Source organism: Anomaloglossus baeobatrachus, chromosome 5 (genome assembly GCF_048569485.1).
Source record: "Anomaloglossus baeobatrachus isolate aAnoBae1 chromosome 5, aAnoBae1.hap1, whole genome shotgun sequence".
NCBI lineage: Eukaryota > Metazoa > Chordata > Amphibia > Anura > Aromobatidae > Anomaloglossus > Anomaloglossus baeobatrachus.
In genome coordinates, this window is record NC_134357.1 from 41085296 (window position 1) to 41102247 (window position 16952).

Consider the following 16952-nt stretch of genomic DNA (forward strand, 5'->3'; position numbering starts at 1 on the left):
TATTAGAGAGCAACTTCACCTGGAAAGCTGCCAGTTCCTGCTCTGCAGTGAGTTCTCTGGCTACCGTACGTTTTGTTGTTCTTATCTTGTCTCCCTACCCCGGACCTTTGTTATCCTTCTCTGCCCGTTCCCCTTACTCTGACGTTATCCCTCTGACTTTTGACCTCTGGCTTGTACCCTGACGTCAGATCTGTTTGCTCCCTGTGTACCTTATCTGTCTTCCTGGCTTCTGACCTCTGTTTTGTACCCTGACCTCAGCTTTGCTCGCTCCCTGTGTACCTTATCTCACTTCCTGGCTTCTGACCTCTGTTTTGTACCCTGACCTCATCTCTCCTCATTCCCTGTGTACCTTAACTGACTTATTGGCTTCTGACCTCTGGCTTGTACCCTGACATCAGATCTGCTCGCTCCCTGTGTACCTTATCTGACTTCCTGGCTTCTGACCTCCATTTTGTACCCTGACCTCAGCTCTGCTCACTCCCTGTGTACCTTATCTGACTTCCTGGCTTCTGACCTCTGGCTTGTACCCTGACGTCAGATCTGCTTGTTCCCTGTGTACCTTATCTGACTTCCTGGCTTCTGACCTCTGGCTTGTACCCTGACATCAGATCTGCTCGCTCCCTGTGTACCTTATCTGACTTCCTGGCTTCTGACCTCCATTTTGTACCCTGACCTCAGCTCTGCTCACTCCCTGTGTACCTTATCTGACTTCCTGGCTTCTGACCTCTGGCTTGTACCCTGACGTCAGATCTGCTTGTTCCCTGTGTACCTTATCTGACTTCCTGGCTTCTGACCTCTGGGTTGTACCCTGACGTCAGATCTGCTCGCTCCCTGTGTATCTTATCTGACTTCCTGGCTACTGACCTCTGTTTTGTACCCTGACCTCAGCTCTGCTCGCTCCCTGTGTACCTTATCTGACTTCCTGGATTCTGACCTCCGTTTTGTACGCTGACCTCAGCTCTGCTCGCTCCCTGTGTACCTTATCTGACTTCCTGGCTTCTGACCTCTGTTTTGTACCCTGTGTGCTGTTTCTATTTGTCTTAGTTAAAACTGTTATTTAATGTTTTTCATGCTTGTCTCTGCTGCCATCTACTGGTCAGACCTTTCGGCTCCTCTGTTTCTTTTGTCCAGCCCATGGGAGTGTCTGATGACCCTCTTGCATCACATCCTGGGATGTTCATTTCAGCCAGAGTTTTGTGAGAAACACATCCCTTATTGGAGCGGCTGAAGCAAAGTCTTCTGACCACGTAGTAGCTTCAGAGACAAACATCACTGGAGAATTACAATGCCAAGTACTTGGATTACTGCACTCTGCATGTCCTAACCTTTGGAGAAAATAAACCACCATTGTTTCATCTCAGCATGTGCATGTTTCACTCTGGAGCGCTCTGGTCCTGTCTGCCCCACCTATAGGAAAAACGAAGGTAAGATTCTCACAACCTCTCACAACTACGCACCTTCCATCGCCTTTAAGTGGGGACAGAACACCCTGACCTCAGCTCTGCTCGCTCCCTGTCTACCTTATTTGACTTCCTGGCTTCTGACCACCGGCGTGTTTGACTTCCCTGTCTCTAGTAGCTACTAGTGACACCTAGTGGCCTATCGTCACATTTTCCAACCTGCAGGGATCCCCCAAAATCAGTTATCAAAAGACCCAGCTGATGAAATGGGATTATTTAAGAAATCAAATTATATACACACACACTATATTTATAATTTTTTAAATATAGTGTTATAATATATCTATATAGTATAATATATTTAGATAGTATAATATATAGTGTTATAATATATTTATTATATATATATAAATATATAAAAAAAATATAATATATATAAATATATAATATATATATATATATATATATATATATATATATATATATATAAAATATATCTATACATTATATATTTTAGAAGGTCCATGTTTTCACATCTTTTCAACATTGTATTTTTGTGACATGTACCTTCTTTTGGGAATTTGATTTCCATGGCTTGGTGACAGGCCTTGCCATCCGGCGTCTTAATTAGTATTGCTCCATCTCCTGTCTTGCAGGGGGTAGCTGACTTACTAACGTTTTTACACTTTCCCAGGGGCTAATATCTTGTCTCTGAATATAAATGTCTTTGAACGTCTTATGTAGGCTAAAATAAACCCAAGCAATCTACATCTGCCCCATTGTGAAATTGCACTTTGAGAAGTAAATAATAAATGACATGAATAATATCATATGTGACCTAATATTAATCTATAGGTATAAGTATAAAAAAGGAAAAATAGGACCTGATAGCTGCCGGATTATCAAATGTTCTGTATTGTCAGATGAGTTATAGAAAAGTGTTCCAATGCGTCTGTCAAATACAAGAGGAGGAGTAAAGGGTCTAACGCAGAGGCATGGAGAAGGGGGGCGCATTTATGGAGTCCTGTTGATACTTGTGAACCCCTTGTATGTAGTATTATTTTGTGATATTTATTCTGTGCGGTGATGTCACCTTTCATACATTCGATCACCCTGTTGTTACCCCCAGTGCGAGCCGATCAAACACTGCAAGAGGCTCGCACCGGGCTGAGCACCGAGTGTACCCGAGCACAGCGAGGTCAGCATACGTAAAGCATCTCCCAACCCAAACTCTGTTTTTATGTAAAGTCTGTGTTTGGCACGAACGCAGATCCTCGGGTCTGCTCAGCTCTAGTCACAAGGTCAAAAGTGTCCCCTGGTGTACATGTGATGCCCCTGGACTAGTCAGGGTGTCACAGGGTACTGCACGCTCTTTATCTCTAGTGCACGACTCAACCCCCATGGTTCTGGGTTCCTAACCTGCAGTACTGCCTCCATCGGCATCCAAAAATCCCAATCACACCTCGCACCACACCGTCAGGCACCCCAGTGGGCTGCTAAGCTGGAATAGGGCCGCCCACCTAGGGGTCAGGCAGGGAGGTGGGAGGTGACAAGTGAGTTGAGTGGTAGCCCTCGAGCAGTGAGGAGCTAGGAGGGATCGTGTGGCTCCCGGGGAGGAGAAGATTGGGTTGCAGTCGGTGGTCTGGATCCGGAGGAGTCGGAGACCCGGTCGCGGGATATTGGGACTGGGTGCCTGGCTTAGTCTCGGTGGACGATCAGCAGCTCGAGTTCAATAGCCGGTCCGGGACCGAAAGCATGTCGGGGTACTGGACCCTAGGTTGGGAAGAGGTTTCAAGCAACCTGGCAATTAACCTGCGGATGAAAGGGCCTTTATGGACTTTCTCCACGAAGCTCAGAGATCGGAGGGCACTAGTGCAATGTGGGGGATAGGGCTTTCCAAGCAAAGCAGCCCACTGAAATCCCAAGCGTGAGCTCCTGAGAGCACAGCTCCTTCACACAAAAAGTGGGGAGCAGGGCCTGGACAGCTTCAAGCTTACGGGCCACTTGGACACTACTAAAATTTGTGCACGGAGGCAGGCTCCGGACCATCAGGCAGTACTGCAGGGGACGGAGACCCGGAAGAGCTCCCCGAAAAGGGTAGCGGCACCCAGAGACTTGGTTTACTACGTTGTCAGCGTGTGCTTTCCTTCTGAGTGAGTACCTGATCACCCCCCTGCTACGCGCTCCCCTGCAAAACACCCCCATCATTCAGAGTCCCGGGGCCTTCCATACTTGTGGAGGGTAACGTCATCTGGCTGCCCCCATCCATCACCTCGGGTACTCCTAATGGCAGTGGCGGTACTCCCAGTTACCGCACACCGCGGGTGGCGTCACAAACTATCTAATCCCCTGTAAATAATCCCCCCATTATATTTTAGAGTGTCACGAGTAGCGACACTCGGATCCGAGCGGTTCAGCCGCTTCTGGGGCGGTACATGCAGACGCCTAGACTCACCATTGAGCCACCACATCCCTTTGTGCATTCGTTATATACAATAGCAGCTCACTTCAGAGCCATGTATTAGATGATTAGTGGTTGGCTCAGGACCGGGCCCAAGAGATTGGTAACAATTTGTTGTGTCTGCTAAATAAATATATAAATATAAGTCATATAATGATGGTTATACCTTAAATGGTCACCATCGTTGCAACAAACATTTGTATTATTAAATATTATAAGTGAATATAAAAGAATCTGTCACAATTCTCTGTGCAGAGCATATCACAGATCTAGAGATGCTCTGCAGCGCTTACAGATCTGGCATTGTGTCTATTCCTTTGTGCAGAGCATCTTGCCCTTGTGGATGCTCTGCAGCACTTACAGATCTGGCAGTGTGTCTATTCCTTTGTGCAGAGCATCTTGCCCTTGTAGATGCTCTGTGGTACTTACAGATCTGGCAGTGTATCTATTCCTTTGTGCAGAGCATCTTGCCCTTGGACATACTCTGCCGCACTTACAGATCGGCAGTGTATCTATTCCTTTGTGCAGAGCATCTTGTCCTTGGACATACTCTGCCGCACTTACACATCTGGCAGTGTGTCTCTTCCTTTGTGCAGAGCATCTTGCCCTTGGATATACTCTGCGGCACTTACAGATCTGGCAGTGTGTCTCTTCCTTTGTGCAGAGCATCTTGCCCTTGGATATACTCTGTGGCACTTACAGATTTGGCAGTGTGTCTCTTCCTTTGTGCAGAGCATCTTGCCCTTGGATATTCTCTACAGCCTAGTTTGTGTGTCTACTTGTATTCTGATCCCGGACTGTTATTGCACTTCCCTCTGCCCGTTCCCTGTCTCAGACTCCAGACTGTTATATGACCTCGTCTTTGCTCGCTGCCTTTTACTGCTACGTGCTGTTCTGGTATTGTGACCCTCGGATTGTGCCCTGACTACGTCCCTGTTTACCCCTTATTATTGCACGTGACCTCCTGTTATCAGACCCCGACTCTCCTGACTACCCTTCTGTTCATGCGACCCCGTACGGTAGTGACAAGCGTTACAGAATGGTAATATATCTGATTAGAAAAATATGCCTCTTTCTCTAAAAATCTTCAAGTCAACTCCATTTTCTGCAAAGCAAGGTGGATTGCTAGTGTTGCGGGCCAAGGGGGGCAGACCGCGGCTGGGAGTAGGGGCTGCTCGAGCCGCTTGGATCCGGGATCGCTGCGGTGGCTTGTGGGGAGGCCGCAAGTGAAAAAGGGGAAGTTTATATGTACAGGGGAGGTTTTGTCAGTGACGCCACCCGTAGTGTGCGGTGATTGTTGGTGACACCGCCGCTGCCGCTGGAGGTGATGCCCGGGACCGATGGAGTGGGGCAGCTGGATGTTATCCCCTCCATGGGTAGGGGAGGTGTTGTCCCGGGGCCCCAATACAGGTGGCATGGTGCTGCGGAGCGCAATCTGCAGGGTTGGACCGGATGGTGCTGGTGTACTCACAGTTCTGAAATAACTTGACACAGAGTCCAGATGGTAAACCAAACGACCAGCAGCCTCTGGAGGGTGTGTTCGGATCCCGCACCTCGGTACGGTAGAACAGGGGCCCTTCCTCATGTACGTAATGTTTAAGTCCTTGGTATAACTACTCCTCATGAAACGGGGAAGTCCACTCCTGGTGTTTTTGTCCTTTGGGAGCTGTGGCCCGAGAGAACTGACCCATGGGATCTTAGCAGGCAATTGCAGAGCCCTATCCCCCTCGTTGGGCTTCCGTCTCGCTCTATTTGGGCATCCTGTGGGACAAGACCTGAAATCCTGTCCCCGGCTGGTTAATTGGAAAGGGGCTTAAAGCTGCTCCTCGCCCTAGGGTCCAGATACCCTGTCTGTGCACGGCTCCGGACCGAATTCCCGCTGTCGGCACCGGCGGGCTACAACCCTGCCCCGGTGCACTTAAGGTCTCCCGCGACCGGATCTCCGTCGCCTGTGGCCCTATCTACCGACTTCCACCTAGTCAGCTGTCTAGTTGTCTGGTAGTACAGGAGCTCCAACTCCTGACTATCCTGTTCACTGTCTCTTCACACTCTCTGCACAAACTGACACTGTCCCCTCCCATCACACCTCAGAACCCCTAGGTGGGCGTCACCATCCGCTTGGCCCCGCTCACTGGTGTGTCCCTATTGTCATGGGGGGGGTGACTAGTATTTTGTTGGCTGATAGTGTGTACCAGGATGGGGATTGTGTTGGAGGACCAAAGAGGAGGGGATCCTGCACCTAGAAGAGGGATGTAGTCATCTGTGACACTCTGATTTTGTCAGGGCGTCACACTAGCTTAATGAAAGATCAGATTACAACTGTCTATTGAAGTCTATGGAGAGGGCAGGAGCACCCAGTTCATTGAGACAATGGGCAGATGTACCAAAGCTTCTAATGATTTATCTCCCCTGGTGCTGGGTTCACAGCTACAATGCTCAGTACTGCTGTATATTGTCCTCCATGCTGCTGAACATGTGCTATACAGAGACAGGAATCCCTTATGTCTGTGTGTATCTTGTAAGTTAGATAGAAAATGGACAGATGTGCTGAAGCTACCCTGGTGATGGTATCGCGCCACTTGGTTATGGGGTACTCGGTCTCGCGCCTGGTTTTACTAGGGAGTGTCACGTGTGTAATGGCTGTTGCATGGTTCCATGACCCGGGGTGGGGGGGGGGGTCGCTTTTAAAAGGGGGATTATTTACAGGGATTATCAATAAAGTTTTTGTTGTCACGCCACTTGCGGGTTGCGGCTATAGGGATGGAGCCGCCGCTGCACAGTCTCCCGCTGCTGGGGCTGATGTTAATGGCAGCCTGGATGTTGCGGCCCTCCGCAAGTAGGGCCAGGCCCCAGGGGATAGATGATGGTAGTGGTGGTTTATGTCATTTGACAATACTGGGGCGTGGAAAAGAGGTAGGCCACACAAGAGATTGCAATGTAACTGGTTCTTTACTCACGGAGATGTTGCTGGCAACCCATTCGAGGCTGGTCCTCACCACTGGTCCCCTTAGTTCCAGTGCCGGTGTGGTGACCTGGTGGCTTCCTTCTTCTGCACCTGTCTCTGATTGGCGGGTCCCCGTGGCTTGGAGCGTCTTGTAGTCCCCTCCTGGTTGTCTTTCAGTCTTAAGTGGGCTTTACATGCTGCGATCTCGCTAGCGAAATCGCAAGCGATTGTACCCGCCCCCGTCGGTTGTGCGACACGGGCAAATCGCTGCCCGTCGCGGACAACCTCGCTTACCCCCGTCATAGGACTTACCTGCCCTGCGACGTCGCTTTGGCCGGCGAACCGCCTCCTTTCTAAGGGGGTGGGTTGTGCGGCGTCACAGCGACGTCACACGGCAGCCGTCCAATAGAAGCGGAGGGGCGGAGATGAGCGGGACTTAAACATCCCGCCCACCTTCTTTCTTCCTCATAGCCGGTGGAGGCAGGTAAGGAGATGTTCCTCGCTCCTGCGGTGTCACACATAGTAATGTGTGCTGCCGCAGGAACGAGGAACAACATCGCTAATTAAAAGGAAACGATTTTTTGTTTTAGGACGACCTCTCCGTGGCAAACGATTTTTGCCACTTTTGCGATCATTTTAGGTGACTGCTACACGCTACGATATCGTTAATGACGCTGGATGTGCGTCACAAACAACGTGACCCCGACGATAATTCATTAACGATATCGTAGCGTGTAAAGCCCCCTTTAGTCCGTATAAAGGGGGCTTTACATGCTGCGACATCGCTAATGCGGAGTCGTTGGGGTCACGGAATTGGTGACGCACATCCGGCCGCATTAGCGATGTTGCTGCGTGTGACACTGATGAGCGATTTTGCATCGTTGCAAAAACGGGCAAAATCGCTCATCGGTGACATGGGGGTCCATTCTCGATTATCGTTACTGCAGCAGTAACGATGTAGTTCGTCGCTCCTGCGGCAGCACACATCGCTATGTGTGATGCCGCAGGAACGAGGAACCTCTCCTTACCTGCCTCCCGGCCGCTATGAGGAAGGAAGGAGGTTGGCGGGATGTTCCGGCCACTCATCTCCGCCCCTCCGCTTCTATTGGGCGGCCGCTCAGTGACGTCGCTGTGATGCCGCACGGACCGCCCCCTTAGAAAGGAGGCGGTTCGCCGGTCACAGCGACGTCGCCGGGCAGGTAAGTATGTGTGACGGGTCTGCGCGATGTTGTGCGGCACGGGCAGCGATTTGCCCGTGTCGCACAACAGATGGGGGCGGGTACCCACGCTAGCGATATCGATATCGGGACCGATATTGCAGCGTGTAAAGTAGCCTTAAGGCTCTGTACCCCGCCGGTGCTATGGTTCTGCGATTACTTCACCGTACTCCGCCGGCAACCACACCTGAGCCTGACAGGTCACTGCTACACTCTCCCCATCAGTACAGTTACGCCCGTCTCCTTTCACCTCCACTTACTGATTGCTTGGCCCCTCCTCCCTCACTGTCATCTAGTGGACTGCATCGGTTCCACCCCTAAGTGGCTATCCATTGAGTCCAACTCTAGCCCGTCACCAGTAGCGGGGGAGAGGAAAACAGGATGTATGAGTGTTTTGGTGTTACCAGCACTGGTCTTCTGGGTCCCTGGGGGTAGGCCCTGCATCTCTGACAGGATGCAGTTCCCCGTAGCTCCTGATGGCTCAGGGGCGCTACACTGCGTTCACAGCTACACTGCTCAGTACTTCTGTATATTGTCCTCCATGCTGCTGAACATGTGCTATACTGAGGCTGGAGAGCAGGAATCGGTTATGTCTGTGTCTACATTGTAAGGAAGATAGAAAATGGACAGATGTGCTGAAGCTTCTAATGATGTATCTCCCCCTGGTGCTGGGTTCACAGCTACACTGCTCAGTACTGCTGTGTATTGTCCTCCATGCTGCTGAACATGTACTTTACAGAGAAAGGATAGCAGGTATCGCTTATGCCTGTGTATTATGTATGGAAGATATTGGAGTAACAAAGCCTCCACCCGGTAACTGATAATTAGAAACAGAAACTGGTGAAAATGCAGGATAAGTCATATAATGGGCATAAATGGTGGTGTCCTTAATATGAGTATGCGACTGCTTATTCTAAAAAATTATCTGAAATGACAGATACATATTAAAGGTTATGCCTCAACAGTGGGCGAGATGTTCTGCCATGTTAATGGAATTTCAGGCTAAGGCCTAAGACACACGGCATGAAAATCGGAGCGAGTGGAATGCGATAAATCATCGCATAAATCATCGCATTCCACTCGGACCAATATTAGCCTGTGTGTCGGCGCACATGAGCGATTATTTTCTCAGTCCTAATCGGACCGAGAAAACAATCGCAGCATGCTGCAACTGTAATGCGAGACTCTTTGTTGTACCCATTCAAGTCTATGGGGCGAGAGAAAAATCGCACTGCACTCACAGTACACCGGTGTACCGCGAGTGCAGGGCGAGAATGGCAATAGCCGGCTATGGAGGAGAGAGGGAGAGAAATCCCTGCCTCCCCTCCTCAGCACCGGCCCACCCCTCCTCAGCACCGGCCCACCCGTCCTCAGCACCGGCCCACCCCTCCTCAGCACCAGCCCACCCCTCCTCAGCACCGGCCTATCCCTCCTCACTGCCGGCCCGCCCCTCCGCAGCACCGACCCACCCCTCCTCAGCACCAGCCCACCCCTCCTCAGCACCGGCCCACCCCTCCTCAGCACCAGCCCACCCCTCCTCAGTACTGGCCTATCCCTCCTCACTGCCGGCCCGCCCCTCCGCAGCACCGGCCCACCCCTCCTCTGCACCGGCCCACCCCTCCTCAGTGCCGGCCCGCCCCCCGCAGCTGTGGTCCTATCGCATGATCGGACCTCAGTTGCAGTGACACTCGCATGACACTCGGCTCCAGCTGTGCTGCCAGCAGGAGCCGAGTGTCGTGCGAGAATCGCAGTTGTCCCCGTGTGGCCCTGACCTAATATGAAGTCATGACCAACAGCGTGAGTAAATATAGCTCACCCCCTTTATTCTGTAAAGGGGATCTATTAGGATCAACCCTTCTGAGCCGTCTTTATGGGCATTTAGTTCATACAAGGCTGAATAAAATGATACCTTTCATCTGAAGTCTTATTCCAGAGAAATCCATATTTTTCTTAATATGTAAATGAGCTGTTAAGATCTATGGGCCGGACACAGATCTTCCCGGGAATCTGCCTCCTAAGTGTATAATAAATGAAAAGGGGCGTAAACAGTCTGAGACATGTAATGACTGACAGTCTGCTCTCCTGATCTACATGTCTCACATTATAACGCCCCTTTAATTTATTAAACAGGCAGAGGCGGAGTCTCCGAGAGATCTACAGTATGTCCGGCCCATAGATCTTAACAGCTCATTTACATATTAAGAAAAACATGGATTTCTCTTGAATAAGACAACGGATCTCAGATATCAAGGTATCATTTTACTCAACTTTCTATGACCTGCATGGCCATATAGAGATCCCCTTTAACTGATTTTGAACAACTATACAGTATAATCTGTCTGGTGACTTGGAAACCCTCATTCAGTTACTCTGCAGCGCCTCCACAGGAGAAAAGAAGTATTACACAGGTATCATTGGACTAAATAAACTTTTCATGCTTTTGGCTTGCTGACTTTTTTCGTTTGTCAAACTTTCTTAAAGCGCTCCATGGCCGGTCTTCATTGGACATTTTAATTGTGAAGCGTCTGATGAAGAAGCAATAATCTGTCACCCAACCGGCATAACCTTAACATCGAAAGCTAAATTTGATGAGGAGTGTAAGCTAGGTAGCTACATTATTACCTTGTGTCATCTTTTAGGTGCGTTTTCTATGACAGTCCAGGAACAGCACCCTGAGGACATTTTTTGTTTACCTAAATGCATGTATTTGGGGCAAAATGTCATTTTTTTTATTGCAATTTGGTTATTTAAGTACATACACATTCAACTTTGATGTGGTCTGTGGTCATAAATCAGCTGAGAGGAGCTTAAAGGGAATCTGTCACCATCTGTTGCTATCTAATCTGAGAGCAGTATAACGCAGGGGCAGAGATCCTGATTCCAGCGATGTGTCACTTACTGGGCTGCTTAGTGTAGTTTTGATAAAAATCACTCTTTAATCAGCAGCAGATTATCATTACAGGACTACTTGGCGTGCTGCAGGTAGTCCAGGAAATTCCTGAGCTCTGTATAACTGCTGGATCTGCAGAAGAGAAAACATTGATTTTATCAAAAGGACAGCAAATAACTCAGTAAGTGACACATCGCTGGAATCAGGGACTCTGTCTCTACATTATGCTGCTGAGATGGTGGAGCAAAAACCTGGTGACAAATTCCCTTTAAGGAAAAAAAAGACAAATATAGATATGTTAGAAAGAGCTCACTGATACATTCTCAGTTAGCTCATTCCACAGTCATTAACAGTCTGTGAAACACAGAGGCTATAGATTGGGTACAAGGCAAAATGGTTAATGAAACCCAATTGCAAAAAGGATTTTTAGGTAATAATACATGCATTTTAAAACAAAAAATAGTGTACAACAAAGACTGAAAATAATGGATAATTGCTGTTGATCTGTATGAGGCATAGCTTAGTTAGATTCAGTCGGGGTTTGTTGTGAGGACATATTCCATAGTTGTCGGTAATCTCAGTGTCACGGAAATACTCCATCATCTTTTCTTTTTTTCAGGAGAGCCCATGACTGGAGAACATCTGCATCGAGCTGTAAATATGAATGATGAAGCCACAGTCCTAAAAATCCTTCAATCTGGGTCAGTGATTCGGTAATATTTTAATAGCCTTTGTTATTGGCTAATACGTATAACTCGGAAGTATCCTGATATCGTCAGTGTCATCCTCAGGCTCTGTTCACACTGCGTTTCCGCAGTGCATTCGTGGATTCTGTCCGAATCCCCCTAAAAATAGGATTCAGACGAATCAACGATGTGGCCATAGAATTCATCTAGATAGAATCCATGCTCTTCGCCCTATTTCCATTACTATACAGTTAGTGAGCCATAAACTTTTTAGACTATCTGGCCTGTAATAAGTTGACATACCTAATATATAGTGCCTTGAAAAAGTATTCATACCCCAAGAACTTTTCTACATTTTCTCATGTTACACCCTCAATCTTAAAGGAGTTGTCCACTACTTTGACAATGATTGCCTCTCCTTAGGATAGGTCATGAATGTCGGGGTTGTCCACTACTTTGACAATGATTGCCTCTCCTTAGGATAGGTCATCAATGTCGGGGTTGTCCACTACTTTGACATTGATGGCCTCTCCTTAGGATAGGTCATCAATGTCGGGGTTGTCCACTACTTTGACATTGATGGCCTCTCCTTTGGATAGGTCATCAATGTCGGGGTTGTCCACTACTTTGACATTGATGGCCTCTCCTTAGGATAGGTCATCAATTTCAGGGTTGTCCACTACTTTGACAATGATGGCCTCTCCTTAGGATACGTCATTAATGTCGGGGTTGTCCACTACTTTGACATTGATGGCCTCTCCTTAAGGCGGGCTTTGCACGTTGCGACATCGCAAGCCGATGCTGCGATGTCGCACGCGATAGTCCCCGCCCCCATCGCAGGTACGATATCGTGTGATAGCTGGCGTAGCGAAAATTATCGCTACGCCAGCTTCACTTGCACTCACCTGCCCTGCGACCGTCGCTCTGGCCGGCGACCCGCCTCCTTCCTAAGGGGGCGGGTCGTGCGGCGTCATAGCGACGTCACACGGCAGGCGGCCAATAGCGGCGGAGGGGCGGAGATGAGCAGGATGTAAATATCCCGCCCACCTCCTTCCTTCCGCATAGCCGCCTGCGGCAGGTAAGGAGATGTTCCTCGCTCCTGCAGCTTTACACACAGCGATGTGTGCTGCCGCAGGAACGAGGAACAACATCGTACCTGTCGCGGCACCGGCATTATGGAAATGTCGGTGAATGCAACGATGATACGATAACGACGTTTTTGCGCTCGTTCATCGTATCATCTAGCATTTACACAGTACGATGTCGAAAGTGACGCCGGATGTGCGTCACTTTCGATTTGACCCCACCGACATCGCACGTGCGATGTCGCAACGTGCAAAGCCACCCTTAGGATAGGTCATCAATGTCGGGGTTGTCCACTACTTTGACATTGATGGCCTCTCCTTTGGATAGGTCATGAATGTTGGAGTTGACCACTACTTTGACATTGATGGCCTCTCCTTAGGATAGGTCATCAATGTTGGGGTTGTCCACTACTTTGACATTGATGGCCTCTCCTTAGGCTAGGTCATGAATGTCGGGGTTGTCCACTACTTTGACATTGATTGTCTCTCCTTAGGATAGGTCATGAATGTCGAGGTTGTCCACTACTTTGATATTGATGGCCTCTTCTTAGGATAAGTCATGAATGTCGGGGTTGTCCACTCCTTTGACATTGATGTCCTCTACTTAGGATAAGTCATGAATGTCGGGGTTGTCCACTACTTTGACATTGATAGCCTCTCCTTAGGATAGGTCATCAATGTCGGGGTTGTCCACTACTTTGACATTGATGGCCTCTCCTTAGGATAGGTCATGAATGTCGTGGTTGTCCACTACTTTGACATTGATGGCTTCTCCTTAGGATAGGTCATCAATGTCTGATCGGCCGTGATCCGTCACGCCACTCCCCCGCCGATCAGCTGATCTCGGTCCCGGTGGCGGCAGCAGGCGGCAAGAAATGCTCTGTTCCGGAGCTGCCCTGTCTTCTGATAGTGGCCGAGTACTGCACATCCTCCTCCCATTCTAATCATTAGAAGGCAGATGTGCAGTACCAGGCCGCGGCCGATATCAAAAGACGGGGCAGCTCCAGAACTGAGCATTTCTGCTGCCACCGCCAGAACCGGGAACAGCCCATTGGTGGGGGTACGGAGTGTCAGACCATAGCCGATCAGACATAGATGACTTATCCTAACGATAGGCCATCAATGTCAAAGAAGCGGACAACCCCTTTAAATGTATTTTATTGAGATTTTATGTGATATATCAACACAAAGTAGCAAGTATTTGTGAAGTATGAAGGAAATGATACCTGGTTTTCTTAATATTTAAAGAATATAAGTCTAAAATTTGGGATGTGCATTTGTATTCAGCCCCCTGTAGTCTGATACCCCTCAATAAAATCCTAAGTGACCAATTGCTTCCAGAGGTCAGCTGGTTGGTAAATGGAGTCCACTTGTGTGTAATTTATTCTCAGTATAACTACAGCTGTTCTGTGAAGGCCTCAGAGGTTTGTTTGGGAACATTAGGGATCAAACAGCATCATGAAAACCAAGGAACACACCAGACAGGTCAAAGATAAAGTTGTGGAGAAGAGTAAAGCAGGGTTAGATTTTAAAAAAATAACATATCACGGAGCACTGTTCAATCCATCATCCAAAATTGGAAGGAGTATGGCAAAAGTGTAACCTACCACGACATGGCCGTCCACCAAATAGACATCTCAAGTAAGGAGAGTACTAATTAGAGAAGCAGCCGAGAGGCCCATAGTCAGTCTGGAGCAGCTGCAGAGATCCACAGCTCAAGTGGGAGGATCTGTCCACAGGATGACTATTAGTCATAGACTCCACAAATCTTGCCTTTATGGAAAAGTCGCAAGTAGATAGACATTTTTTAAAGCAGTCCATAAGAAGTCCCATTTGCAGTTTTTAAAAAGTCAATGTAGGGGACACAGTGAGCATGTGGAAGAATATGCTCTTGTCAGATGAAACCAAAGTAAACATTTTTAGGCAAAATGCTATGTTTGGCAGAAAACTAACACTGCACATCACCCTGAAAACACCATCCCCAAAGTCATACATGGTGGTGGCAGCATCATGCTGTGGGGAGGCTTTTCTTCAGCAGGGGCAGGGAAGCTGCTCAGAGTTGATGGGAAGATGGATAGAACTAAATACAGGGCACTTCTGGAGATAAACCTGTTAGAGGCTGCAAAAGACTTGAGACTGGAGTGTAGGTTCACCTTCTAGCAGGACAACAACCCTAAACATCCTGCCAGAACTATAATGGAGGGTTTAAACTTAAGTATATTCATGTGTGTGAACGGCCCAGTCACAGTCCAGAAAATTGATGTTTACCGACATCCATCCAATCTCACTGAGCGAGACCTCATGTGCAAAGAAGAATGAGCCTCTAGATGTGCAAAACTGGAGAGACCTCCCCAAAAGACTTGAAGCAGTAATTGCAGCAAAAGGTGATTCTGCACAGTGTCCACTCAAGGGGGCTGAATACAAATGCATGTCACAGTTTTCAGATTTATGTTTTTAAAATATTTTGAAAACCATGTATCACTTGTTTTACACTTCACAAATACTTGCCACTGTGTGTTGGCACATTACATAAAATCCCAGTAAAATACATTTAATTATGTGGGTGTAATGTAAAAAAAAGTGGAAAAATTCATGGGGTGTGAATACTTTTTCAATGCACTGTATATATCTTTTTAGCTGTTGGAAATTATTTTTCTTTATTTTCTTTTTTTACTCAAAGCTCCAAATTCTTTGCATAATCATAAAAATAAATAATATTATTCTCGCTCCCTGCAGTGTAGGGGGAGCTAGGGAGCTTTTTGCATACTGCTTTATTACCAAATTCTACATATAAACACTGTGCAGTAAAATCATGAGCTTTCCCCCGGGACTATCTGTGTTAGGACACAATGTCATTATGTAACTTCATGATTATGCAGCGCTTTTGAAACTCTATATCTGAAAAACAGAACATGGTGCATCATTTTGGGAGTATTTTAGGTAAATAAAAAACCCAAAAGTTCACATATGGATATTTCCTTTAGACACTTAGCGCGTTTGGATGTAGCGGTATGTCTACAATGGGGTAGGCAAGTGTGGACACTGCTCAGGAGCGGGGTATTCTCCACACATATTTGATGCCAACTGTGTTACACAGTCGCCATCTGTCTCTAACATGAGTGGTGGGCGCTAAATACCGATTGCTGCTGTTAGCCACTTAGATGCTGCTATTAATATCTGAAATTGGAATTGAAATGAAATGCTCGCAGGTGAATGTGCACCACCTACCAACTCCACACACATTTAATGCCAGCTGTGTTACACAGTCGCCATCTGTCTCTAACAGGAGTGGTGGGAGCTAAATACCGATTGCTGCTGTTAGCCATTTAGATGCTGCTATTAATATCTGACAGTAGAATTTAAATGGAATTCTCGCAGGTGAATGTGCACCACCTACCATCTCCACACACATTTAATGCCGGCTGTGTTACACAGTCTCCATCTGTCTCTAAGGCCCCCTTCACACTTCCGTGAAAAACACGCATGTGTGTTACGGGCCGTTTTTCGGGTCCATATCCCGTTTTTGTGTCCGTTTTTATGGTCCGTGTGGCATCTGTGTGAATTGCGTATGCTAGCCGTGTTTGTGTGCAGAACGTCCGTGTGTGCGTGTGGAATTAACGTGTATGTGTACGTGGAATGTCCGTGTGGAATGTCCGTATGGAATGTCCGTGTGGAATGTCCGTGTGTGTTATGCACAATGTCGTTTATAAATGTCGGCTGACAGCAGACAGAGTTGCGCGATGAGAATGAACTCGGGTGAACTTCACCCGACTTCATCCTCATACCGCGGCTCTGTCTGTGTCGAGTACTGATTAGCGGTCACCTGTGAAGGATTCACCGGTGACCGCTAATCCCCCGAGTGACTGAAGTTTCCCCCCCTCTCTCATACTCACCGATCCCCGATCCCGCTGCACGGCATTCACACTGCTACGGCGGCTTTTACTATTTTGAAAAAGCCGGCCGCTCATTAAACAATCTCGTATTCCCTGCTTTCCCCGCCCACCGGCGCCTATGATTGGTTGCAGTGAGACACGCCCCCACGCTGAGTGACAGGTGTCTCACTGCACCCAATCACAGCAGCGGTGGGCGTGTCTATACTGTGCAGTAAAATAAATAAATAATTAAAAAAAACGGCGTGCGGTCCCCCCCAATTTTAATGCCAGCCAGATAAAGCCATACGGCTGAAGGCTGGTATTCTCAGGATGGGGAGCTCCACGTTATGGGGAGCCCCCCACCCTAACAATATCAGTCAGCAGCCGCCCAGAATTG

General features: G+C 48.1%; 1 protein-coding gene across 1 annotated transcript in view; it reads left to right on the forward strand.

The window, feature by feature from the left end:
• FANK1 (fibronectin type III and ankyrin repeat domains 1) overlaps positions 1-16952 on the forward strand; it is a 153690-nt gene that overhangs the window by 94258 nt on the left and 42480 nt on the right. Inside the window, exon 4 of the mRNA XM_075348444.1 lies at positions 11532-11613. Within this exon, the coding sequence (XP_075204559.1) occupies positions 11532-11613 (82 nt within the window). The remainder of the gene's footprint in view (positions 1-11531; positions 11614-16952) is intronic.